At 61.3% G+C, this 25897-nt stretch overlaps 3 protein-coding genes across 3 annotated transcripts; all 3 read right to left on the bottom strand.

Annotated features, from left to right (window-relative positions):
• Window positions 1-1009: 1009 nt before the first annotated feature.
• On the bottom strand, window positions 1010-7463 carry LOC125333351 (serine/threonine-protein kinase pim-1-like). The gene is made up of 11 exons (XM_048319214.1): window positions 7418-7463; window positions 6375-6424; window positions 6052-6157; window positions 4534-4673; window positions 4236-4441; window positions 3322-3568; window positions 3143-3193; window positions 2553-2919; window positions 1740-1916; window positions 1333-1482; window positions 1010-1105 (listed from the first exon to the last, which is right to left on the bottom strand). The coding sequence occupies exons 1-10, from the start codon at window positions 7461-7463 to the stop codon at window positions 1376-1378; spliced, it is 1497 nt and encodes a 498-aa protein (XP_048175171.1). The 3' UTR covers window positions 1010-1105; window positions 1333-1375.
• Window positions 7464-9750: 2287 nt separating this feature from the next.
• LOC125333352 (serine/threonine-protein kinase pim-1-like) lies at window positions 9751-16931 on the bottom strand. The gene is made up of 9 exons (XM_048319215.1): window positions 16916-16931; window positions 16467-16590; window positions 12971-13408; window positions 12063-12309; window positions 11884-11934; window positions 11294-11660; window positions 10481-10657; window positions 10074-10223; window positions 9751-9846 (listed from the first exon to the last, which is right to left on the bottom strand). The coding sequence occupies exons 1-8, from the start codon at window positions 16929-16931 to the stop codon at window positions 10117-10119; spliced, it is 1527 nt and encodes a 508-aa protein (XP_048175172.1). The 3' UTR covers window positions 9751-9846; window positions 10074-10116.
• Window positions 16932-18477: 1546 nt separating this feature from the next.
• On the bottom strand, window positions 18478-25658 carry LOC125333353 (serine/threonine-protein kinase pim-1-like). The gene is made up of 9 exons (XM_048319216.1): window positions 25643-25658; window positions 25194-25317; window positions 21698-22135; window positions 20790-21036; window positions 20611-20661; window positions 20021-20387; window positions 19208-19384; window positions 18801-18950; window positions 18478-18573 (listed from the first exon to the last, which is right to left on the bottom strand). Exons 1-8 carry the CDS (start codon window positions 25656-25658, stop codon window positions 18844-18846), a joined length of 1527 nt encoding a protein of 508 aa, XP_048175173.1. The 3' UTR covers window positions 18478-18573; window positions 18801-18843.
• Between the last annotated feature and the right edge of the window lie 239 nt (window positions 25659-25897).

Raw genomic sequence — 25897 nt, forward strand, 5'->3', positions numbered from 1 at the left:
CCCAGGCCGTGCTGGCCGTGCTCAGAGCGGTGCCCGAAGCCGCCCGTCCCTGCTGCCTTTGGCAGGAGAGCAGGATGGCAGGACACGTGCCACCACCCGCAGCCAGCCGTGGCAGATCCACCTCCTCAGCAGCTGCCCAGAGCGGGATGCTCCTGTGCTCGCTGCCATCTCCCAAAAGCCCTTATCCCACCCGTGCCAAGAAGACGGGGACCCACCGCACGCCACCCGCCGCCGGAAGAAAAGCTGCTCCCAAGCGATGTCCTCGGCCTTCTCCAAGGCCACGTCCCATCCACGCCGCAGCTGGTCCCAAGCACTTCCCGATCCAGACTGGACACCACCTACAACGCTTCCTCGAAGAAAAACAAACAACAAATTAATGAAAAGGGATTACAGACCAAAAGGAGAAACAAGAAAAAAGGTCAAAAATCTTCTCTCTGTCGGGGGCCTGAGGAAGGCCCAACCTTCCCTACATGCTGGGGAAAAACCCACCCACGGGCGAGGGAAGCCCACGCTTTCTCCCTTCCCCCCTGCACTGCCCCCCAACAGGCACGGCGAGCCCGAAGCAAACAAGGGGAGTGGAGCAGCCCGAGCCCTTCCTTTCCCGCAAAACAAAGCAGCCCGTGCACAGCTCCTGGAGCGCCACCTCTGCTCCTGCCATGGGGGCTTGTTTGTGTCGGGCTGGCTGCCCCAGCCCCAGCCCCAGCCCCAGCCCGGGGAACAGTGGGTGGTGGGGGCTGTTGGCAGGGCCAGGGGCCGACTCCCATTTCGTAAGCACCCCAGCCCATCCCGCCCGCCCCGCCGAAAAGCAGCTTGGCAGCCGGCTGAAGAATTAGTTGCATCCGCCCCAGCAAAGGGGGGAACCTTTGCTTCCCGGCCAGGCCGTGCAATGCCCAAATCTGGGAGCATCCCCCTGGGTGTGGACTCATCTGTAAATTCGCTGTGGAGCCTGGCTTTGAAGAAGGTGCCAGAATCAAAGCCCATCATCTTCAGCTTGCCGGTGGCCAGGTCGAGGAAGAGCTCGTCATCCTTGACGTCGTCCTCCATGTCTCCAGACGCAGCAGCCCCACCTGGCACAGCTTCTCCAGGGGCTCCTTCTTCCCTGCGGCTGAGAGCAGGCTGTCAGTGCCCCGCCCAGGGCCCCGGCTGTCAGTGAAGCAGGACAAGCAAAAGCAGCTTGCACGGCGGCCACCAGTGCTGGGAAGAGCAGCTCAGCTCCAGCACAAGGGCTGCGTGTTCCCATCTGACGACCCCTGCGCAGCGATACAGGCAGGGCAAAAAAGCCTGCGTTTCTTAGCTTCTTCTTGCCAAGGCACGTGTGGAGCTGTAACTTACCGGCTCCCTGGATCAAAGTGTGCCTGTGGCTCTCTCCCTTCTTCTACGGATGGTGAATATCCTGCAGCCAAGGATCACACGACAGGTCTTCTAATGAGGGCCTGTCCAAGGAGTGCAGGGACAGACACCATCTGATGAGTTCCTTGCAGTCTGCGGGGAGAAACCAGAAAGCGCCGGTCAGTTGCAGAAGGCTCCTGTCCGCTTTGCCCCACTATTGCCATGCCCAGGCCATGCCATGGCGGCTCCAAGCTGTGCCTGAACTTTCCCATCCATTCTTTGTTTTGGAGGAGAGCAGGAGAGCGGGGCATGTGCCACCTCCTCGGCAGCTGCCAGAGCGGGATGCTCGTGAGCCCGCTGCTGTCTCCCAGCACCGCTATTCCCCCCGTGCCGCAGAGATGAGCATCCACCTTGAGAGAGCCGTTGTGGGAGCGACAGCTGGCCCCAGCTGATGTTCCGGCCCTTCGGGAACGGGTGCTGCCCGCAGACCATCTGGTGCAGCACGATGCCCAGGGACCAGACGGTAGCTGCCTCGCCGTAGTACCAGCCAAAGTGGTTCCATTCCGGGGGGCTGTACGATGGTGTTCCTACGGAATAGAGAGGCAGTTCATTAGGGGGATGCTGCCTGCTCCCGGAGCCTCGCCCCAGCATCCCTGGGCACGCGGGGGCCGCACCAGTGGCACGCGGCGTGACCCGCTGCCCTCTCGCCAGCGCCTGTGACTTGCGGACAAACTGTGGGTTGTAAAAGAAGCCACCGGTGTCGCAAGAGGGCAGCGGAAGCCCTGGCAAGGCCCGAGCATTCCACGCAAAGGGAAAACCCGCTCAGTGCCGGGGGGGAAAAACCATGCCTTCACCCTGCCTGCCTGCATTGCCCCAAAAAACATTCTGAAGCCAAGGCAAACCAGGCAAGCTGAGCAGTCCAAGCCCTTTCTCGCCTGCACACCAAACCGGCGGGTGCACAGCTTCTGGCCCCACCCTCTCTGCTACCCCCACCCACGGGTGTGTTTTTGTCACGCTGGCTGCCCCAGCCCCAGCGCCAGTCCTGGGCAGAGTGGCTGGCGAAGGCTGCCAGCAGCGCTGGAAGATGGCCCCCTGGCCACCCACACTCAAAAGCAACTGGGCTGAACACTCGGTCCTGGCATCAAAAGGGAGAATCCCCGCTGCCACAGCCAGGCTGGGCCGCGAGATGCCGGCACCGGGAGCCTACCCCGGCGGGGACTCACCTGCAAAGCGGGTGTAGGCTGTGTCTTGCAGGTGGGTGCCGCAGCCAAAGTCAATCAATTTGGCCTGGCCGGTGGCCAGGTCAACCAGGATGTTCTCTGGTTTCAGGTCCCTGTGAAGGACCCCGCAGCTGGTGCAGTGCCGCACGGCCTCCAGGACCTGGCGGAAGAGCTCCCGTGCCACCTCCTCTGACAGGAAGCCCCGCTCTCGAATAAAACGAAGCAGGTCCTGAGAGTGCTCCGGCCGCTCCATCACCAGCACCACGTTGTTGGGGAGCTCGAGCCACTCGAGGAGCTGCACCACACCAGGGAAGCCGGTGGACACCTTGTCCAGCAGCACGACCTCGAGTGGTGCGCTGGTGCCGTTGGGCTGCGGGAGGAGCACGATGCCGTCAGTGGGGCTGATGCCGTGCCAGGGCTCGGGAAGGCCCTCGCCCAGCCCGGGATGCTCTGCGCCCTCCGCTGCCCCCACGCCCGCTCTCCCCCGAGGCGTCCTGCCGCCTTCCACCCTCCCGGGCCTCGGCTTATCCCCGCCCGTCACGCCCCGGCTTCTCCCGCTGCCCACCACCCCCCTCCTCCCCCCGCTCACTCACCAGCTCGCCCCAATGACGGATGCGGTTCCGTGGCACCCGTTTGATGGCCACCTGCAAGCCAAGGGAAGCAGCGGGTTGAGCTCGCCGCCCGCCCTGCCGAGCCCCATCCTCCTTCTCCTGCGCCCTCCTCCTCCTCCGCCCCCCCTCCTCCTGCGCCCGCCGCCGGCCCCGCCACTCACCGGGGCGCCGTCCGAGAGCCGCGTCGCCGCGAACACGCTGCCGAAGCCGCCGCGCCCCAGCAGCGAGCCCACCCGGTAGCGCTCCGTCAGGCCCTGCTGCGCCTTCCCTGCCGGCGACACGCGGCTGTCAGCGCTCGGCCCGGCTCCAGAAACGGCCCGCGGCCGCTCCTCAACCGCCCCGGGCCGGGTATCCCCAGATGTTGCCTCTTTCGAAGGGGACACCGGCAGCTCGGGGGCGGGGGCCGCGCTGCCGAGGGGAAGAGCTCGGACCGGGGAAGACGCCGCGGACGCGGCGGGAGCGGCCGCGCCGTCTGTGTCCGCGGCGGGTCCCGGGAGGAGCCGGGGCCGGGGCCGGGGCCGGGGCCGGGGCCGGGGCCGGGGCCGGGGCCGGGGCCGGAGTCGGAGTCGGAGGCGGGCCTGGGGCCGGGGCCGGAGTCGGACCAGCCGGAGCCAGAGGCTGGCAATGCTGCCCAAGAGGCAGGCACTGATGCCCGCCCAGCAGCGCCACCGCCAGTACGGCAAGAGCCGGGCGGAGGCGAGACCGCGGCGGGACGCCCGGGGGCGGGGAGGGCGCAGCCCCGCCCGGGGCCGCGGGCGGGCCGGGCGCATGGCCCGGCCTGGCATGGGGAGAGGGAGGCCGCGGAAGGGGCGGAGGGGGTGGAGCACTGAAGGGAGAGCGGGACAGGGGATGCGGGACGCTGGGAGAAGGAGAGGAGGAGCAGGAGAAGGAACGCGGAGGCTCTGGAGAACCGCTGCTTTTGTGTTGCTCTTCTGCTGCTGCCGCTGCTGCCGCTGCCGCCGCTGCCGCTGAAGCGCTGGGAGCGTTTGTCCGCGTGTCCGTGTGTCTGTTGCCCGGGTGTCCGTTTTTCCGCCGCGCGCCCCGCGGCCGAGCCCCGCGCGCCCCGGGCCAGCACGGGCCGCTGCGCTCCGGGGCCGAAGCGGAGTCACGGAGCATCTCTTCCTCCCGCAGCCGCGCCACACGCACCGTCTTGTTTAGCTTCCTCTTCACCAGATTGTAACTCTTCCTTGCGGCAGTCTTGCAACTTGCCCCTGCTGCTCGCTCGCCCCGCGCCGCGGTCTCTTGCTCACGAGCAAGCAAAGCGCTGTCCGCACTTTTTGCCTGGAGCAGAGCAAAGTGCTGAATGAGGCGCCTGCCAGCGCCAGGCGGAGCCAGCCCCGTGGGAGGGCAGAGCAGGACGTGAGGAGGGAGACGTGCGGCCCCTGCGGGGCGCAGCGCTGCTCCCCGGCCGCTCGGCGTGGGCAGTGGGAGCGGCGGGGCCGTGCCCGGCGCGGTGCCCTCGTCGCCAGGGCTGTTGCTATTTTCTTGTCCGGTTCCAGGTGAAAATCGGAGACTGCCGATAGGAGGATTCAAGGAAAAGAATGGAAACACTCTTTTTGCCGAGTTCTGATGCCAGTCCAATAGAGCAGCTCAGCTCTCAGCTGTCTGCCTCCTCCCTGCCAATCCAGCACTTTCAGCCGGGAGCAAAGGCCCTCTCTGCAAAGAAACTGCAGGCTGGTTTCCTTCTCCTGCTGTTCATTGACACAGGTAGAAAAGCAGACTAGTTTGGATGCTGAGTCTGTCCAAACAGACAGTGAACTTTGCCATGTGAAGCCAAGACACGGAGTCTTGAGCCCTGCGACAGTGTCATGGGAATCACCTTTGTTGCTTCTGCTGTCTATTGTCACTGCTGAGGGTGCAGTCCCATGGGAGCACATGCCCTGTCTCTAGAAGCCAGAGCCGAGCAATGCACTGGGCTCTAAAATCTTCCGTTGGCAGGCTTCTGGTGTCTCCAGCATTGCTTTCAAAGCCAAACAGGGAGAAGGCAAACTGTGTGTAGCTAATGATACTGTAGAGTGTCTCAAACTTGCTAAGTCCTAGGTCTTCTAGGTAAGATCAGTTTGGAATGACGGTGGGGTAGAACTAGTGCAAGACAGAAAAGGGGAGCCTAGAAGGGAAGCAATTAATAGTATACGGGAACATCTTGGGCTGTTTCTTTCCGTTTGCATGTCACTTCTGGGAAGCTGTTTTGCTTTTGCAAGAATCTTGCCCACAGTGATGTCTGCTCTTTCCAAGACCCTTTCCTGGAGACCTTGCTCGAGCTCCTGTCACAAGATGTGCCATCACGTGCAGCTTCTCTTGGCTTGCCACACTGTGCGTGCAGCACGACTCTTGCAGCAAAGCCGGACCAAGGTTTTGAGAGCTTGACAACTTGTCCTTTCTCCTCCTGGTGGGCTAGCGAGTTGTGCGGTGGGTAAGGTTTCCGTCGTTACTGTTCTAGGCTAAGGAAACAGGAGGAGGGGGTAGCAGCAGTTGTTAGGCTGGCTGAATGGAGAGAAAGAATCTCCGGAGCCTGCAGCCAGAAGTGGAGAGCTGTGGGCTAATCCTTCCAAGCTCTCAGTGGACATCTTGCAAGTGACCTGGAACGTGAGAATGGTCTGACAGAGGCGGTTGGTTTCTGAGTTCAGCGTAGATGCTTGCACATCTGGTGCGTTGGTGCGCAAATCAAGAGTACAATCGGTTCATGGGAAGCACCAGAAGAAGCTGGAGCTCTCCGAGCAGACGACTGAAAGAATCTGCAAAGGAGAAATGTGGGAAATGACTTGGTGTACCTTGCCTGGAAGAAGGGTAGTTTTTTCTAATAATTCCTAATCCGTTCCCTTGGCTTTTGACTTTCTTAACAAGGCCGTTTGCATCCCCGATTCAGCACGAAGCCAGAGGCCCGGGCTTACGGAAGCGCGCCAAAGATTCCTCCGCAGTGACGCTCAGGTGGAAAGAGGAGCGGGGCGCCTGAGCAGCCTCCGGGGAAGCATCCCGCGAGGTGCAATTTGCGCCGTGCTGGGAGAGGAGGAGGGGGAGAAGGATGGGCCGTGCGTGGCAGCAGCAGCAAGTTTGGGCCGCAGGACATTGCGCCTGCGCCGCTGCCCCACAATGGGCGGGCGTGTCCCCGGGGCTGCGGCCCCGGCACCGCGTCCGCTGAGCTGCCGACGCTGCGGGAGCTCCCCGGGCTGGGCTGGGGTTCCCGCTGGGACTGGGCAGCAGGCTGTGCTCTCACTGTGGTCAGCAGCAGCGGCACGTACCTCTGGACATCCACGTCTCCTGCTGCTGGGAAGAAGCAATGAAGCGAGTGCAGAAGTTCTGCTTCCTCTTTCTCCCGGTGGAGTTTTTCGTTTCATTCCACACTCCAGAGGCAATTTCTGTGCTGGCCTCTGTCAGCTGATTCTATTTCAAGAGCACCAGCAACAGGGCTGCGTTTGAGCGCTGTGAATGTGGCCTGTATGGCTTTCATTCTCCTCGCCTTAGTGCTCAGGGGTGGTGGGCATTCCAGTATCTGCTGATCCTTATGCCTGCGACAAAAAGACTGACTTCGCTGTCGTGAAAGCACCGTGGATAGGCCTGCTTGAAAGCGGCAGTTGCAGTTTGGCTGAAAAATGCAGGTGGCAGCCGGAAGGGGTGCCACAGCAGCCGTGGGGTCCAATTCACAAGGCAGAGGCAACAGCAGCCTCCTGACGGCGCATCACGGTGAATGAAAGGGTGCAGAAACCCGATCATTTCTTTCTCTGAAGTTTGCTTCGGGAATGTACAGGCAGGCTCTGAGGAACCAGGGCTGTTTGTGGGGGAGTGTTGTTGTGATCAAGAGATTCAATTAGAAAAAGAAGGTGTTACGCATTTTGAGTCTTGACTTCAGTGCTTAGTCAGAAAGACCCAGTAGAGTAAGAAAACACCGGGAACTTGCAACTGGGAGAACACAGAGCGTTTCGTTAGAAAGCAAGGACTATTCAGTCAAGGCAGGAGAGATGGAACAAAGTTTTTAAAAATGTAACAAGTAGCAGGTGCACAATAGTTTGCAGAAAGAAGTATTACACAAGCATTTATCTTTGGGAGAAAAGTCTGATGTTGCTGTTAGGGACTTGATCACGACTATTATTGGTTAGCAAGCTTATTAACAATTTTACTATTGGCTATCCAGGCTCACACTATTCTAACCCGATGGTGAAAAGATTATAAAAGCTATCGACACTTTTAATAAACGTCTCTGGTTATAGCCCGACTGGCGACCGCATTTCTTTGATGCGTTGCACAAGCAACGTGACTGACACTTTCGCTCTCCGTGCTCGTTCCGCAGCCACGGGTACAAAGACATTATGGGAACCCTTGTGCAGACAGAGCCTTCTATCCCTGCAGAACGCAGCGCGGCGGGTGGGGGCGGTTGGCGGGCAGCGAGCCCCGGGCAGCAGGCGAGATCCGGCTCCGCACCTGCCGGGCCCTGCTAAGGCTCAATGCCGGCTCCTCTGCAACAGCAAAGACCTTGAGCCTTGTCACTGCCCAGAGGGGCAGTGCTGGCCCGGCCGCACAGCTCGTTTTCCCCACAACTTGCAGGAGGTGAGAAGGCAACACTTGCAAACACTGACTGCGAGCCGCAGCGCCGGCTGCGCACCATTAACCTCAGCTCTGGGACCACTGTCTGCCCCAAGCTCCGGGGGATGCGGTGGGAGCCCGGCTGGGCTCTGCCCTGGGGCCATCCTCCAGTGACAGCTGCAAACAGGGAGCATTTAGTTGCCACCAAGAGCCCAGCCACGCGTGGAGGGGAGCTGGTGCAGGTGCGGCCTGCGCTGTTGCCTGCTGTGCTCTGGGGCTGCTGCTCCCCGCAGAGGGAACTGCACTGGCGTGCCAGAGGAGACAAAGAAGCTTCAGCTTAAGCCGAACTGAGCTGGGTGGCTGGGCTGGCAGGAGTGGGGAGGGTCAAGGGCATTCACAGAGCTCATCCTGCTGCAAGGACGAGGAAAAGTGGCAGTGGGAAGCTAACAGTGAGGAGAGCTGAGGCCTGGAGGGCAGCTCTTGAATGACACTCAGGTCTCGCCGGACCTCTGAGACATTGCTGTTCTTCTGCCAGTGACAGGATGAGTCCCTAAACCTGGGGCTCGCTCCTCCTCCTCGTGGTCAGGGGCATCAAGGAAGGCTACAGTGCGACAGAGACCACCCTGAGCTGGCAACTCACTGGGGGAAAAGAGGGAGGGAGCACTTGTGAACTAAAGGGCAGGTGGGGCAGAGAACTGTTCAGAGAAGGGCTGAGCTAAAGCTTGAGCAAGCTGAGAAACGTCATTTGGGGTCATCCCACATTGATTTCATTTCACAAGTTATTGAACAAGTTTATTTGGGGCGGGGGGGGGGTGTCATGTTTTCCCCTGGAGGCGTGCACTCTGCAGGCTTGAGCTGCGTTGCCGAAATGCTCGGGCACGTCTCTGCTGCAGCTCACACCGGTTCTTCTTTGGCTTCTTCCGGCCCGGTGCTGAGCCGCAGCAGAGCCCTGGCGGAGCCCAGAGCAGCCTCAGCATCCACAGAGCCCGGCTGCAAGGAGAGAAAGCAGAAACCGCCCGTCACGTGAAGGCTGCTGTCCCCCTTGTCCCAGCCGCCCGCGGTGCCCAGGCCGTGCTGGCCGTGCTCAGAGCGGTGCCCGAAGCCGCCCGTCCCTGCTGCCTTTGGCAGGAGAGCAGGATGGCAGGACACGTGCCACCACCCGCAGCCAGCCGTGGCAGATCCACCTCCTCAGCAGCTGCCCAGAGCGGGATGCTCCTGTGCTCGCTGCCATCTCCCAAAAGCCCTTATCCCACCCGTGCCAAGAAGACGGGGACCCACCGCACGCCACCCGCCGCCGGAAGAAAAGCTGCTCCCAAGCGATGTCCTCGGCCTTCTCCAAGGCCACGTCCCATCCACGCCGCAGCTGGTCCCAAGCACTTCCCGATCCAGACTGGACACCACCTACAACGCTTCCTCGAAGAAAAACAAACAACAAATTAATGAAAAGGGATTACAGACCAAAAGGAGAAACAAGAAAAAAGGTCAAAAATCTTCTCTCTGTCGGGGGCCTGAGGAAGGCCCAACCTTCCCTACATGCTGGGGAAAAACCCACCCACGGGCGAGGGAAGCCCACGCTTTCTCCCTTCCCCCCTGCACTGCCCCCCAACAGGCACGGCGAGCCCGAAGCAAACAAGGGGAGTGGAGCAGCCCGAGCCCTTCCTTTCCCGCAAAACAAAGCAGCCCGTGCACAGCTCCTGGAGCGCCACCTCTGCTCCTGCCATGGGGGCTTGTTTGTGTCGGGCTGGCTGCCCCAGCCCCAGCCCCAGCCCCAGCCCGGGGAACAGTGGGTGGTGGGGGCTGTTGGCAGGGCCAGGGGCCGACTCCCATTTCGTAAGCACCCCAGCCCATCCCGCCCGCCCCGCCGAAAAGCAGCTTGGCAGCCGGCTGAAGAATTAGTTGCATCCGCCCCAGCAAAGGGGGGAACCTTTGCTTCCCGGCCAGGCCGTGCAATGCCCAAATCTGGGAGCATCCCCCTGGGTGTGGACTCATCTGTAAATTCGCTGTGGAGCCTGGCTTTGAAGAAGGTGCCAGAATCAAAGCCCATCATCTTCAGCTTGCCGGTGGCCAGGTCGAGGAAGAGCTCGTCATCCTTGACGTCGTCCTCCATGTCTCCAGACGCAGCAGCCCCACCTGGCACAGCTTCTCCAGGGGCTCCTTCTTCCCTGCGGCTGAGAGCAGGCTGTCAGTGCCCCGCCCAGGGCCCCGGCTGTCAGTGAAGCAGGACAAGCAAAAGCAGCTTGCACGGCGGCCACCAGTGCTGGGAAGAGCAGCTCAGCTCCAGCACAAGGGCTGCGTGTTCCCATCTGACGACCCCTGCGCAGCGATACAGGCAGGGCAAAAAAGCCTGCGTTTCTTGGCTTCTTCTTGCCAAGGCACGTGTGGAGCTGTAACTTACCGGCTCCCTGGATCAAAGTGTGCCTGTGGCTCTCTCCCTTCTTCTACGGATGGTGAATATCCTGCAGCCAAGGATCACACGACAGGTCTTCTAATGAGGGCCTGTCCAAGGAGTGCAGGGACAGACACCATCTGATGAGTTCCTTGCAGTCTGCGGGGAGAAACCAGAAAGCGCCGGTCAGTTGCAGAAGGCTCCTGTCCGCTTTGCCCCACTATTGCCATGCCCAGGCCATGCCATGGCGGCTCCAAGCTGTGCCTGAACTTTCCCATCCATTCTTTGTTTTGGAGGAGAGCAGGAGAGCGGGGCATGTGCCACCTCCTCAGCAGCTGCCAGAGCGGGATGCTCGTGAGCCCGCTGCTGTCTCCCAGCACCGCTATTCCCCCCGTGCCGCAGAGATGAGCATCCACCTTGAGAGAGCCGTTGTGGGAGCGACAGCTGGCCCCAGCTGATGTTCCGGCCCTTCGGGAACGGGTGCTGCCCGCAGACCATCTGGTGCAGCACGATGCCCAGGGACCAGACGGTAGCTGCCTCGCCGTAGTACCAGCCAAAGTGGTTCCATTCCGGGGGGCTGTACGATGGTGTTCCTACGGAATAGAGAGGCAGTTCATTAGGGGGATGCTGCCTGCTCCCGGAGCCTCGCCCCAGCATCCCTGGGCACGCGGGGGCCGCACCAGTGGCACGCGGCGTGACCCGCTGCCCTCTCGCCAGCGCCTGTGACTTGCGGACAAACTGTGGGTTGTAAAAGAAGCCACCGGTGTCGCAAGAGGGCAGCGGAAGCCCTGGCAAGGCCCGAGCATTCCACGCAAAGGGAAAACCCGCTCAGTGCCGGGGGGGAAAAACCATGCCTTCACCCTGCCTGCCTGCATTGCCCCAAAAAACATTCTGAAGCCAAGGCAAACCAGGCAAGCTGAGCAGTCCAAGCCCTTTCTCGCCTGCACACCAAACCGGCGGGTGCACAGCTTCTGGCCCCACCCTCTCTGCTACCCCCACCCACGGGTGTGTTTTTGTCACGCTGGCTGCCCCAGCCCCAGCGCCAGTCCTGGGCAGAGTGGCTGGCGAAGGCTGCCAGCAGCGCTGGAAGATGGCCCCCTGGCCACCCACACTCAAAAGCAACTGGGCTGAACACTCGGTCCTGGCATCAAAAGGGAGAATCCCCGCTGCCACAGCCAGGCTGGGCCGCGAGATGCCGGCACCGGGAGCCTACCCCGGCGGGGACTCACCTGCAAAGCGGGTGTAGGCTGTGTCTTGCAGGTGGGTGCCGCAGCCAAAGTCAATCAATTTGGCCTGGCCGGTGGCCAGGTCAACCAGGATGTTCTCTGGTTTCAGGTCCCTGTGAAGGACCCCGCAGCTGGTGCAGTGCCGCACGGCCTCCAGGACCTGGCGGAAGAGCTCCCGTGCCACCTCCTCTGACAGGAAGCCCCGCTCTCGAATAAAACGAAGCAGGTCCTGAGAGTGCTCCGGCCGCTCCATCACCAGCACCACGTTGTTGGGGAGCTCGAGCCACTCGAGGAGCTGCACCACACCAGGGAAGCCGGTGGACACCTTGTCCAGCAGCACGACCTCGAGTGGTGCGCTGGTGCCGTTGGGCTGCGGGAGGAGCACGATGCCGTCAGTGGGGCTGATGCCGTGCCAGGGCTCGGGAAGGCCCTCGCCCAGCCCGGGATGCTCTGCGCCCTCCGCTGCCCCCACGCCCGCTCTCCCCCGAGGCGTCCTGCCGCCTTCCACCCTCCCGGGCCTCGGCTTATCCCCGCCCGTCACGCCCCGGCTTCTCCCGCTGCCCACCACCCCCCTCCTCCCCCCGCTCACTCACCAGCTCGCCCCAATGACGGATGCGGTTCCGTGGCACCCGTTTGATGGCCACCTGCAAGCCAAGGGAAGCAGCGGGTTGAGCTCGCCGCCCGCCCTGCCGAGCCCCATCCTCCTTCTCCTGCGCCCTCCTCCTCCTCCGCCCCCCCTCCTCCTGCGCCCGCCGCCGGCCCCGCCACTCACCGGGGCGCCGTCCGAGAGCCGCGTCGCCGCGAACACGCTGCCGAAGCCGCCGCGCCCCAGCAGCGAGCCCACCCGGTAGCGCTCCGTCAGGCCCTGCTGCGCCTTCCCTGCCGGCGACACGCGGCTGTCAGCGCTCGGCCCGGCGCCAGAAACGGCCCGCGGCCGCTCCTCAACCGCCCCGGGCCGGGTATCCCCAGATGTTGCCTCTTTCGAAGGGGACACCGGCAGCTCGGGGGCGGGGGCCGCGCTGCCGAGGGGAAGAGCTCGGACCGGGGAAGACGCCGCGGACGCGGCGGGAGCGGCCGCGCCGTCTGTGTCCGCGGCGGGTCCCGGGAGGAGCCGGGGCCGGGGCCGGGGCCGGGGCCGGGGCCGGGGCCGGGGCCGGGGCCGGAGTCGGAGTCGGAGGCGGGCCTGGGGCCGGGGCCGGAGTCGGACCAGCCGGAGCCAGAGGCTGGCAATGCTGCCCAAGAGGCAGGCACTGATGCCCGCCCAGCAGCGCCACCGCCAGTACGGCAAGAGCCGGGCGGAGGCGAGACCGCGGCGGGACGCCCGGGGGCGGGGAGGGCGCAGCCCCGCCCGGGGCCGCGGGCGGGCCGGGCGCATGGCCCGGCCTGGCATGGGGAGAGGGAGGCCGCGGAAGGGGCGGAGGGGGTGGAGCACTGAAGGGAGAGCGGGACAGGGGATGCGGGACGCTGGGAGAAGGAGAGGAGGAGCAGGAGAAGGAACGCGGAGGCTCTGGAGAACCGCTGCTTTTGTGTTGCTCTTCTGCTGCTGCCGCTGCTGCCGCTGCCGCCGCTGCCGCTGAAGCGCTGGGAGCGTTTGTCCGCGTGTCCGTGTGTCTGTTGCCCGGGTGTCCGTTTTTCCGCCGCGCGCCCCGCGGCCGAGCCCCGCGCGCCCCGGGCCAGCACGGGCCGCTGCGCTCCGGGGCCGAAGCGGAGTCACGGAGCATCTCTTCCTCCCGCAGCCGCGCCACACGCACCGTCTTGTTTAGCTTCCTCTTCACCAGATTGTAACTCTTCCTTGCGGCAGTCTTGCAACTTGCCCCTGCTGCTCGCTCGCCCCGCGCCGCGGTCTCTTGCTCACGAGCAAGCAAAGCGCTGTCCGCACTTTTTGCCTGGAGCAGAGCAAAGTGCTGAATGAGGCGCCTGCCAGCGCCAGGCGGAGCCAGCCCCGTGGGAGGGCAGAGCAGGACGTGAGGAGGGAGACGTGCGGCCCCTGCGGGGCGCAGCGCTGCTCCCCGGCCGCTCGGCGTGGGCAGTGGGAGCGGCGGGGCCGTGCCCGGCGCGGTGCCCTCGTCGCCAGGGCTGTTGCTATTTTCTTGTCCGGTTCCAGGTGAAAATCGGAGACTGCCGATAGGAGGATTCAAGGAAAAGAATGGAAACACTCTTTTTGCCGAGTTCTGATGCCAGTCCAATAGAGCAGCTCAGCTCTCAGCTGTCTGCCTCCTCCCTGCCAATCCAGCACTTTCAGCCGGGAGCAAAGGCCCTCTCTGCAAAGAAACTGCAGGCTGGTTTCCTTCTCCTGCTGTTCATTGACACAGGTAGAAAAGCAGACTAGTTTGGATGCTGAGTCTGTCCAAACAGACAGTGAACTTTGCCATGTGAAGCCAAGACACGGAGTCTTGAGCCCTGCGACAGTGTCATGGGAATCACCTTTGTTGCTTCTGCTGTCTATTGTCACTGCTGAGGGTGCAGTCCCATGGGAGCACATGCCCTGTCTCTAGAAGCCAGAGCCGAGCAATGCACTGGGCTCTAAAATCTTCCGTTGGCAGGCTTCTGGTGTCTCCAGCATTGCTTTCAAAGCCAAACAGGGAGAAGGCAAACTGTGTGTAGCTAATGATACTGTAGAGTGTCTCAAACTTGCTAAGTCCTAGGTCTTCTAGGTAAGATCAGTTTGGAATGACGGTGGGGTAGAACTAGTGCAAGACAGAAAAGGGGAGCCTAGAAGGGAAGCAATTAATAGTATACAGGAACATCTTGGGCTGTTTCTTTCCGTTTGCATGTCACTTCTGGGAAGCTGTTTTGCTTTTGCAAGAATCTTGCCCACAGTGATGTCTGCTCTTTCCAAGACCCTTTCCTGGAGACCTTGCTCGAGCTCCTGTCACAAGATGTGCCATCACGTGCAGCTTCTCTTGGCTTGCCACACTGTGCGTGCAGCACAACTCTTGCAGCAAAGCCGGACCAAGGTTTTGAGAGCTTGACAACTTGTCCTTTCTCCTCCTGGTGGGCTAGCGAGTTGTGCGGTGGGTAAGGTTTCCGTCGTTACTGTTCTAGGCTAAGGAAACAGGAGGAGGGGGTAGCAGCAGTTGTTAGGCTGGCTGAATGGAGAGAAAGAATCTCCGGAGCCTGCAGCCAGAAGTGGAGAGCTGTGGGCTAATCCTTCCAAGCTCTCAGTGGACATCTTGCAAGTGACCTGGAACGTGAGAATGGTCTGACAGAGGCGGTTGGTTTCTGAGTTCAGCGTAGATGCTTGCACATCTGGTGCGTTGGTGCGCAAATCAAGAGTACAATCGGTTCATGGGAAGCACCAGAAGAAGCTGGAGCTCTCCGAGCAGACGACTGAAAGAATCTGCAAAGGAGAAATGTGGGAAATGACTTGGTGTACCTTGCCTGGAAGAAGGGTAGTTTTTTCTAATAATTCCTAATCCGTTCCCTTGGCTTTTGACTTTCTTAACAAGGCCGTTTGCATCCCCGATTCAGCACGAAGCCAGAGGCCCGGGCTTACGGAAGCGCGCCAAAGATTCCTCCGCAGTGACGCTCAGGTGGAAAGAGGAGCGGGGCGCCTGAGCAGCCTCCGGGGAAGCATCCCGCGAGGTGCAATTTGCGCCGTGCTGGGAGAGGAGGAGGGGGAGAAGGATGGGCCGTGCGTGGCAGCAGCAGCAAGTTTGGGCCGCAGGACATTGCGCCTGCGCCGCTGCCCCACAATGGGCGGGCGTGTCCCCGGGGCTGCGGCCCCGGCACCGCGTCCGCTGAGCTGCCGACGCTGCGGGAGCTCCCCGGGCTGGGCTGGGGTTCCCGCTGGGACTGGGCAGCAGGCTGTGCTCTCACTGTGGTCAGCAGCAGCGGCACGTACCTCTGGACATCCACGTCTCCTGCTGCTGGGAAGAAGCAATGAAGCGAGTGCAGAAGTTCTGCTTCCTCTTTCTCCCGGTGGAGTTTTTCGTTTCATTCCACACTCCAGAGGCAATTTCTGTGCTGGCCTCTGTCAGCTGATTCTATTTCAAGAGCACCAGCAACAGGGCTGCGTTTGAGCGCTGTGAATGTGGCCTGTATGGCTTTCATTCTCCTCGCCTTAGTGCTCAGGGGTGGTGGGCATTCCAGTATCTGCTGATCCTTATGCCTGCGACAAAAAGACTGACTTCGCTGTCGTGAAAGCACCGTGGATAGGCCTGCTTGAAAGCGGCAGTTGCAGTTTGGCTGAAAAATGCAGGTGGCAGCCGGAAGGGGTGCCACAGCAGCCGTGGGGTCCAATTCACAAGGCAGAGGCAACAGCAGCCTCCTGACGGCGCATCACGGTGAATGAAAGGGTGCAGAAACCCGATCATTTCTTTCTCTGAAGTTTGCTTCGGGAATGTACAGGCAGGCTCTGAGGAACCAGGGCTGTTTGTGGGGGAGTGTTGTTGTGATCAAGAGATTCAATTAGAAAAAGAAGGTGTTACGCATTTTGAGTCTTGACTTCAGTGCTTAGTCAGAAAGACCCAGTAGAGTAAGAAAACACCGGGAACTTGCAACTGGGAGAACACAGAGCGTTTAGTTAGAAAGCAAGGACTATTCAGTCAAGGCAGGAGAGATGGAACAAAGTTTTTAAAAATGTAACAAGTAGCAGGTGCACAATAGTTTGCAGAAAGAAGTATTACACAAGCATTTATCTTTGGGAGAAAAGTCTGATGTTGCTGTTAGGGACTTGATCACGACTATTATTGGTTAGCAAGCTTATTAACAATTTTACTATTGGCTATCCAGGCTCACACTATTCTAACCCGATGGTGAAAAGATTATAAAAGCTATCGACACTTTTAATAAACGTCTCTGGTTATAGCCCGACTGGCGACCGCATTTCTTTGATGCGTTGCACAAGCAACGTGACTGACACTTTCGCTCTCCGTGCTCGTTCCGCAGCCACGGGTACAAAGACATTATGGGAACCCTTGTGCAGACAGAGCCTTCTATCCCTGCAGAACGCAGCGCGGCGGGTGGGGGCGGTTGGCGGGCAGCGAGCCCCGGGCAGCAGGCGAGATCCGGCTCCGCACCTGCCGGGCCCTGCTAAGGCTCAATGCCGGCTCCTCTGCAACAGCAAAGACCTTGAGCCTTGTCACTGCCCAGAGGGGCAGTGCTGGCCCGGCCGCACAGCTCGTTTTCCCCACAACTTGCAGGAGGTGAGAAGGCAACACTTGCAAACACTGACTGCGAGCCGCAGCGCCGGCTGCGCACCATTAACCTCAGCTCTGGGACCACTGTCTGCCCCAAGCTCCGGGGGATGCGGTGGGAGCCCGGCTGGGCTCTGCCCTGGGGCCATCCTCCAGTGACAGCTGCAAACAGGGAGCATTTAGTTGCCACCAAGAGCCCAGCCACGCGTGGAGGGGAGCTGGTGCAGGTGCGGCCTGCGCTGTTGCCTGCTGTGCTCTGGGGCTGCTGCTCCCCGCAGAGGGAACTGCACTGGCGTGCCAGAGGAGACAAAGAAGCTTCAGCTTAAGCCGAACTGAGCTGGGTGGCTGGGCTGGCAGGAGTGGGGAGGGTCAAGGGCATTCACAGAGCTCATCCTGCTGCAAGGACGAGGAAAAGTGGCAGTGGGAAGCTAACAGTGAGGAGAGCTGAGGCCTGGAGGGCAGCTCTTGAATGACACTCAGGTCTCACCGGACCTCTGAGACATTGCTGTTCTTCTGCCAGTGACAGGATGAGTCCCTAAACCTGGGGCTCGCTCCTCCTCCTCGTGGTCAGGGGCATCAAGGAAGGCTACAGTGCGACAGAGACCACCCTGAGCTGGCAACTCACTGGGGGAAAAGAGGGAGGGAGCACTTGTGAACTAAAGGGCAGGTGGGGCAGAGAACTGTTCAGAGAAGGGCTGAGCTAAAGCTTGAGCAAGCTGAGAAACGTCATTTGGGGTCATCCCACATTGATTTCATTTCACAAGTTATTGAACAAGTTTATTTGGGGCGGGGGGGGTGTCATGTTTTCCCCTGGAGGCGTGCACTCTGCAGGCTTGAGCTGCGTTGCCGAAATGCTCGGGCACGTCTCTGCTGCAGCTCACACCGGTTCTTCTTTGGCTTCTTCCGGCCCGGTGCTGAGCCGCAGCAGAGCCCTGGCGGAGCCCAGAGCAGCCTCAGCATCCACAGAGCCCGGCTGCAAGGAGAGAAAGCAGAAACCGCCCGTCACGTGAAGGCTGCTGTCCCCCTTGTCCCAGCCGCCCGCGGTGCCCAGGCCGTGCTGGCCGTGCTCAGAGCGGTGCCCGAAGCCGCCCGTCCCTGCTGCCTTTGGCAGGAGAGCAGGATGGCAGGACACGTGCCACCACCCGCAGCCAGCCGTGGCAGATCCACCTCCTCAGCAGCTGCCCAGAGCGGGATGCTCCTGTGCTCGCTGCCATCTCCCAAAAGCCCTTATCCCACCCGTGCCAAGAAGACGGGGACCCACCGCACGCCACCCGCCGCCGGAAGAAAAGCTGCTCCCAAGCGATGTCCTCGGCCTTCTCCAAGGCCACGTCCCATCCACGCCGCAGCTGGTCCCAAGCACTTCCCGATCCAGACTGGACACCACCTACAACGCTTCCTCGAAGAAAAACAAACAACAAATTAATGAAAAGGGATTACAGACCAAAAGGAGAAACAAGAAAAAAGGTCAAAAATCTTCTCTCTGTCGGGGGCCTGAGGAAGGCCCAACCTTCCCTACATGCTGGGGAAAAACCCACCCACGGGCGAGGGAAGCCCACGCTTTCTCCCTTCCCCCCTGCACTGCCCCCCAACAGGCACGGCGAGCCCGAAGCAAACAAGGGGAGTGGAGCAGCCCGAGCCCTTCCTTTCCCGCAAAACAAAGCAGCCCGTGCACAGCTCCTGGAGCGCCACCTCTGCTCCTGCCATGGGGGCTTGTTTGTGTCGGGCTGGCTGCCCCAGCCCCAGCCCCAGCCCGGGGAACAGTGGGTGGTGGGGGCTGTTGGCAGGGCCAGGGGCCGACTCCCATTTCGTAAGCACCCCAGCCCATCCCGCCCGCCCCGCCGAAAAGCAGCTTGGCAGCCGGCTGAAGAATTAGTTGCATCCGCCCCAGCAAAGGGGGGAACCTTTGCTTCCCGGCCAGGCCGTGCAATGCCCAAATCTGGGAGCATCCCCCTGGGTGTGGACTCATCTGTAAATTCGCTGTGGAGCCTGGCTTTGAAGAAGGTGCCAGAATCAAAGCCCATCATCTTCAGCTTGCCGGTGGCCAGGTCGAGGAAGAGCTCGTCATCCTTGACGTCGTCCTCCATGTCTCCAGACGCAGCAGCCCCACCTGGCACAGCTTCTCCAGGGGCTCCTTCTTCCCTGCGGCTGAGAGCAGGCTGTCAGTGCCCCGCCCAGGGCCCCGGCTGTCAGTGAAGCAGGACAAGCAAAAGCAGCTTGCACGGCGGCCACCAGTGCTGGGAAGAGCAGCTCAGCTCCAGCACAAGGGCTGCGTGTTCCCATCTGACGACCCCTGCGCAGCGATACAGGCAGGGCAAAAAAGCCTGCGTTTCTTGGCTTCTTCTTGCCAAGGCACGTGTGGAGCTGTAACTTACCGGCTCCCTGGATCAAAGTGTGCCTGTGGCTCTCTCCCTTCTTCTACGGATGGTGAATATCCTGCAGCCAAGGATCACACGACAGGTCTTCTAATGAGGGCCTGTCCAAGGAGTGCAGGGACAGACACCATCTGATGAGTTCCTTGCAGTCTGCGGGGAGAAACCAGAAAGCGCCGGTCAGTTGCAGAAGGCTCCTGTCCGCTTTGCCCCACTATTGCCATGCCCAGGCCATGCCATGGCGGCTCCAAGCTGTGCCTGAACTTTCCCATCCATTCTTTGTTTTGGAGGAGAGCAGGAGAGCGGGGCATGTGCCACCTCCTCGGCAGCTGCCAGAGCGGGATGCTCGTGAGCCCGCTGCTGTCTCCCAGCACCGCTATTCCCCCCGTGCCGCAGAGATGAGCATCCACCTTGAGAGAGCCGTTGTGGGAGCGACAGCTGGCCCCAGCTGATGTTCCGGCCCTTCGGGAACGGGTGCTGCCCGCAGACCATCTGGTGCAGCACGATGCCCAGGGACCAGACGGTAGCTGCCTCGCCGTAGTACCAGCCAAAGTGGTTCCATTCCGGGGGGCTGTACGATGGTGTTCCTACGGAATAGAGAGGCAGTTCATTAGGGGGATGCTGCCTGCTCCCGGAGCCTCGCCCCAGCATCCCTGGGCACGCGGGGGCCGCACCAGTGGCACGCGGCGTGACCCGCTGCCCTCTCACCAGCGCCTGTGACTTGCGGACAAACTGTGGGTTGTAAAAGAAGCCACCGGTGTCGCAAGAGGGCAGCGGAAGCCCTGGCAAGGCCCGAGCATTCCACGCAAAGGGAAAACCCGCTCAGTGCCGGGGGGGAAAAACCATGCCTTCACCCTGCCTGCCTGCATTGCCCCAAAAAACATTCTGAAGCCAAGGCAAACCAGGCAAGCTGAGCAGTCCAAGCCCTTTCTCGCCTGCACACCAAACCGGCGGGTGCACAGCTTCTGGCCCCGCCCTCTCTGCTACCCCCACCCACGGGTGTGTTTTTGTCACGCTGGCTGCCCCAGCCCCAGCGCCAGTCCTGGGCAGAGTGGCTGGCGAAGGCTGCCAGCAGCGCTGGAAGATGGCCCCCTGGCCACCCACACTCAAAAGCAACTGGGCTGAACACTCGGTCCTGGCATCAAAAGGGAGAATCCCCGCTGCCACAGCCAGGCTGGGCCGCGAGATGCCGGCACCGGGAGCCTACCCCGGCGGGGACTCACCTGCAAAGCGGGTGTAGGCTGTGTCTTGCAGGTGGGTGCCGCAGCCAAAGTCAATCAATTTGGCCTGGCCGGTGGCCAGGTCAACCAGGATGTTCTCTGGTTTCAGGTCCCTGTGAAGGACCCCGCAGCTGGTGCAGTGCCGCACGGCCTCCAGGACCTGGCGGAAGAGCTCCCGTGCCACCTCCTCTGACAGGAAGCCCCGCTCTCGAATAAAACGAAGCAGGTCCTGAGAGTGCTCCGGCCGCTCCATCACCAGCACCACGTTGTTGGGGAGCTCGAGCCACTCGAGGAGCTGCACCACACCAGGGAAGCCGGTGGACACCTTGTCCAGCAGCACGACCTCGAGTGGTGCGCTGGTGCCGTTGGGCTGCGGGAGGAGCACGATGCCGTCAGTGGGGCTGATGCCGTGCCAGGGCTCGGGAAGGCCCTCGCCCAGCCCGGGATGCTCTGCGCCCTCCGCTGCCCCCACGCCCGCTCTCCCCCGAGGCGTCCTGCCGCCTTCCACCCTCCCGGGCCTCGGCTTATCCCCGCCCGTCACGCCCCGGCTTCTCCCGCTGCCCACCACCCCCCTCCTCCCCCCGCTCACTCACCAGCTCGCCCCAATGACGGATGCGGTTCCGTGGCACCCGTTTGATGGCCACCTGCAAGCCAAGGGAAGCAGCGGGTTGAGCTCGCCGCCCGCCCTGCCGAGCCCCATCCTCCTTCTCCTGCGCCCTCCTCCTCCTCCGCCCCCCCTCCTCCTGCGCCCGCCGCCGGCCCCGCCACTCACCGGGGCGCCGTCCGAGAGCCGCGTCGCCGCGAACACGCTGCCGAAGCCGCCGCGCCCCAGCAGCGAGCCCACCCGGTAGCGCTCCGTCAGGCCCTGCTGCGCCTTCCCTGCCGGCGACACGCGGCTGTCAGCGCTCGGCCCGGCGCCAGAAACGGCCCGCGGCCGCTCCTCAACCGCCCCGGGCCGGGTATCCCCAGATGTTGCCTCTTTCGAAGGGGACACCGGCAGCTCGGGGGCGGGGGCCGCGCTGCCGAGGGGAAGAGCTCGGACCGGGGAAGACGCCGCGGACGCGGCGGGAGCGGCCGCGCCGTCTGTGTCCGCGGCGGGTCCCGGGAGGAGCCGGGGCCGGGGCCGGGGCCGGGGCCGGGGCCGGGGCCGGGGCCGGGGCCGGAGTCGGAGTCGGAGGCGGGCCTGGGGCCGGGGCCGGAGTCGGACCAGCCGGAGCCAGAGGCTGGCAATGCTGCCCAAGAGGCAGGCACTGATGCCCGCCCAGCAGCGCCACCGCCAGTACGGCAAGAGCCGGGCGGAGGCGAGACCGCGGCGGGACGCCCGGGGGCGGGGAGGGCGCAGCCCCGCCCGGGGCCGCGGGCGGGCCGGGCGCATGGCCCGGCCTGGCATGGGGAGAGGGAGGCCGCGGAAGGGGCGGAGGGGGTGGAGCACTGAAGGGAGAGCGGGACAGGAGATGCGGGACGCTGGGAGAAGGAGAGGAGGAGCAGGAGAAGGAACGCGGAGGCTCTGGAGAACCGCTGCTTTTGTGTTGCTCTTCTGCTGCTGCCGCTGCTGCCGCTGCCGCCGCTGCCGCTGAAGCGCTGGGAGCGTTTGTCCGCGTGTCCGTGTGTCTGTTGCCCGGGTGTCCGTTTTTCCGCCGCGCGCCCCGCGGCCGAGCCCCGCGCGCCCCGGGCCAGCACGGGCCGCTGCGCTCCGGGGCCGAAGCGGAGTCACGGAGCATCTCTTCCTCCCGCAGCCGCGCCACACGCACCGTCTTGTTTAGCTTCCTCTTCACCAGATTGTAACTCTTCCTTGCGGCAGTCTTGCAACTTGCCCCTGCTGCTCGCTCGCCCCGCGCCGCGGTCTCTTGCTCACGAGCAAGCAAAGCGCTGTCCGCACTTTTTGCCTGGAGCAGAGCAAAGTGCTGAATGAGGCGCCTGCCAGCGCCAGGCGGAGCCAGCCCCGTGGGAGGGCAGAGCAGGACGTGAGGAGGGAGACGTGCGGCCCCTGCGGGGCGCAGCGCTGCTCCCCGGCCGCTCGGCGTGGGCAGTGGGAGCGGCGGGGCCGTGCCCGGCGCGGTGCCCTCGTCGCCAGGGCTGTTGCTATTTTCTTGTCCGGTTCCAGGTGAAAATCGGAGACTGCCGATAGGAGGATTCAAGGAAAAGAATGGAAACACTCTTTTTGCCGAGTTCTGATGCCAGTCCAATAGAGCAGCTCAGCTCTCAGCTGTCTGCCTCCTCCCTGCCAATCCAGCACTTTCAGCCGGGAGCAAAGGCCCTCTCTGCAAAGAAACTGCAGGCTGGTTTCCTTCTCCTGCTGTTCATTGACACAGGTAGAAAAGCAGACTAGTTTGGATGCTGAGTCTGTCCAAACAGACAGTGAACTTTGCCATGTGAAGCCAAGACACGGAGTCTTGAGCCCTGCGACAGTGTCATGGGAATCACCTTTGTTGCTTCTGCTGTCTATTGTCACTGCTGAGGGTGCAGTCCCATGGGAGCACATGCCCTGTCTCTAGAAGCCAGAGCCGAGCAATGCACTGGGCTCTAAAATCTTCCGTTGGCAGGCTTCTGGTGTCTCCAGCATTGCTTTCAAAGCCAAACAGGGAGAAGGCAAACTGTGTGTAGCTAATGATACTGTAGAGTGTCTCAAACTTGCTAAGTCCTAGGTCTTCTAGGTAAGATCAGTTTGGAATGACGGTGGGGTAGAACTAGTGCAAGACAGAAAAGGGGAGCCTAGAAGGGAAGCAATTAATAGTATACAGGAACATCTTGGGCTGTTTCTTTCCGTTTGCATGTCACTTCTGGGAAGCTGTTTTGCTTTTGCAAGAATCTTGCCCACAGTGATGTCTGCTCTTTCCAAGACCCTTTCCTGGAGACCTTGCTCGAGCTCCTGTCACAAGATGTGCCATCACGTGCAGCTTCTCTTGGCTTGCCACACTGTGCGTGCAGCACGACTCTTGCAGCAAAGCCGGACCAAGGTTTTGAGAGCTTGACAACTTGTCCTTTCTCCTCCTGGTGGGCTAGCGAGTTGTGCGGTGGGTAAGGTTTCCGTCGTTACTGTTCTAGGCTAAGGAAACAGGAGGAGGGGGTAGCAGCAGTTGTTAGGCTGGCTGAATGGAGAGAAAGAATCTCCGGAGCCTGCAGCCAGAAGTGGAGAGCTGTGGGCTAATCCTTCCAAGCTCTCAGTGGACATCTTGCAAGTGACCTGGAACGTGAGAATGGTCTGACAGAGGCGGTTGGTTTCTGAGTTCAGCGTAGATGCTTGCACATCTGGTGCGTTGGTGCGCAAATCAAGAGTACAATCGGTTCATGGGAAGCACCAGAAGAAGCTGGAGCTCTCCGAGCAGACGACTGAAAGAATCTGCAAAGGAGAAATGTGGGAAATGACTTGGTGTACCTTGCCTGGAAGAAGGGTAGTTTTTTCTAATAATTCCTAATCCGTTCCCTTGGCTTTTGACTTTCTTAACAAGGCCGTTTGCATCCCCGATTCAGCACGAAGCCAGAGGCCCGGGCTTACGGAAGCGCGCCAAAGATTCCTCCGCAGTGACGCTCAGGTGGAAAGAGGAGCGGGGCGCCTGAGCAGCCTCCGGGGAAGCATCCCGCGAGGTGCAATTTGCGCCGTGCTGGGAGAGGAGGAGGGGGAGAAGGATGGGCCGTGCGTGGCAGCAGCAGCAAGTTTGGGCCGCAGGACATTGCGCCTGCGCCGCTGCCCCACAATGGGCGGGCGTGTCCCCGGGGCTGCGGCCCCGGCACCGCGTCCGCTGAGCTGCCGACGCTGCGGGAGCTCCCCGGGCTGGGCTGGGGTTCCCGCTGGGACTGGGCAGCAGGCTGTGCTCTCACTGTGGTCAGCAGCAGCGGCACGTACCTCTGGACATCCACGTCTCCTGCTGCTGGGAAGAAGCAATGAAGCGAGTGCAGAAGTTCTGCTTCCTCTTTCTCCCGGTGGAGTTTTTCGTTTCATTCCACACTCCAGAGGCAATTTCTGTGCTGGCCTCTGTCAGCTGATTCTATTTCAAGAGCACCAGCAACAGGGCTGCGTTTGAGCGCTGTGAATGTGGCCTGTATGGCTTTCATTCTCCTCGCCTTAGTGCTCAGGGGTGGTGGGCATTCCAGTATCTGCTGATCCTTATGCCTGCGACAAAAAGACTGACTTCGCTGTCGTGAAAGCACCGTGGATAGGCCTGCTTGAAAGCGGCAGTTGCAGTTTGGCTGAAAAATGCAGGTGGCAGCCGGAAGGGGTGCCACAGCAGCCGTGGGGTCCAATTCACAAGGCAGAGGCAACAGCAGCCTCCTGACGGCGCATCACGGTGAATGAAAGGGTGCAGAAACCCGATCATTTCTTTCTCTGAAGTTTGCTTCGGGAATGTACAGGCAGGCTCTGAGGAACCAGGGCTGTTTGTGGGGGAGTGTTGTTGTGATCAAGAGATTCAATTAGAAAAAGAAGGTGTTACGCATTTTGAGTCTTGACTTCAGTGCTTAGTCAGAAAGACCCAGTAGAGTAAGAAAACACCGGGAACTTGCAACTGGGAGAACACAGAGCGTTTAGTTAGAAAGCAAGGACTATTCAGTCAAGGCAGGAGAGATGGAACAAAGTTTTTAAAAATGTAACAAGTAGCAGGTGCACAATAGTTTGCAGAAAGAAGTATTACACAAGCATTTATCTTTGGGAGAAAAGTCTGATGTTGCTGTTAGGGACTTGATCACGACTATTATTGGTTAGCAAGCTTATTAACAATTTTACTATTGGCTATCCAGGCTCACACTATTCTAACCCGATGGTGAAAAGATTATAAAAGCTATCGACACTTTTAATAAACGTCTCTGGTTATAGCCCGACTGGCGACCGCATTTCTTTGATGCGTTGCACAAGCAACGTGACTGACACTTTCGCTCTCCGTGCTCGTTCCGCAGCCACGGGTACAAAGACATTATGGGAACCCTTGTGCAGACAGAGCCTTCTATCCCTGCAGAACGCAGCGCGGCGGGTGGGGGCGGTTGGCGGGCAGCGAGCCCCGGGCAGCAGGCGAGATCCGGCTCCGCACCTGCCGGGCCCTGCTAAGGCTCAATGCCGGCTCCTCTGCAACAGCAAAGACCTTGAGCCTTGTCACTGCCCAGAGGGGCAGTGCTGGCCCGGCCGCACAGCTCGTTTTCCCCACAACTTGCAGGAGGTGAGAAGGCAACACTTGCAAACACTGACTGCGAGCCGCAGCGCCGGCTGCGCACCATTAACCTCAGCTCTGGGACCACTGTCTGCCCCAAGCTCCGGGGGATGCGGTGGGAGCCCGGCTGGGCTCTGCCCTGGGGCCATCCTCCAGTGACAGCTGCAAACAGGGAGCATTTAGTTGCCACCAAGAGCCCAGCCACGCGTGGAGGGGAGCTGGTGCAGGTGCGGCCTGCGCTGTTGCCTGCTGTGCTCTGGGGCTGCTGCTCCCCGCAGAGGGAACTGCACTGGCGTGCCAGAGGAGACAAAGAAGCTTCAGCTTAAGCCGAACTGAGCTGGGTGGCTGGGCTGGCAGGAGTGGGGAGGGTCAAGGGCATTCACAGAGCTCATCCTGCTGCAAGGACGAGGAAAAGTGGCAGTGGGAAGCTAACAGTGAGGAGAGCTGAGGCCTGGAGGGCAGCTCTTGAATGACACTCAGGTCTCACCGGACCTCTGAGACATTGCTGTTCTTCTGCCAGTGACAGGATGAGTCCCTAAACCTGGGGCTCGCTCCTCCTCCTCGTGGTCAGGGGCATCAAGGAAGGCTACAGTGCGACAGAGACCACCCTGAGCTGGCAACTCACTGGGGGAAAAGAGGGAGGGAGCACTTGTGAACTAAAGGGCAGGTGGGGCAGAGAACTGTTCAGAGAAGGGCTGAGCTAAAGCTTGAGCAAGCTGAGAAACGTCATTTGGGGTCATCC

The sequence above is a fragment of the Corvus hawaiiensis genome, chromosome 14 (assembly GCF_020740725.1).
Source record: "Corvus hawaiiensis isolate bCorHaw1 chromosome 14, bCorHaw1.pri.cur, whole genome shotgun sequence".
Lineage (NCBI taxonomy): Eukaryota > Metazoa > Chordata > Aves > Passeriformes > Corvidae > Corvus > Corvus hawaiiensis.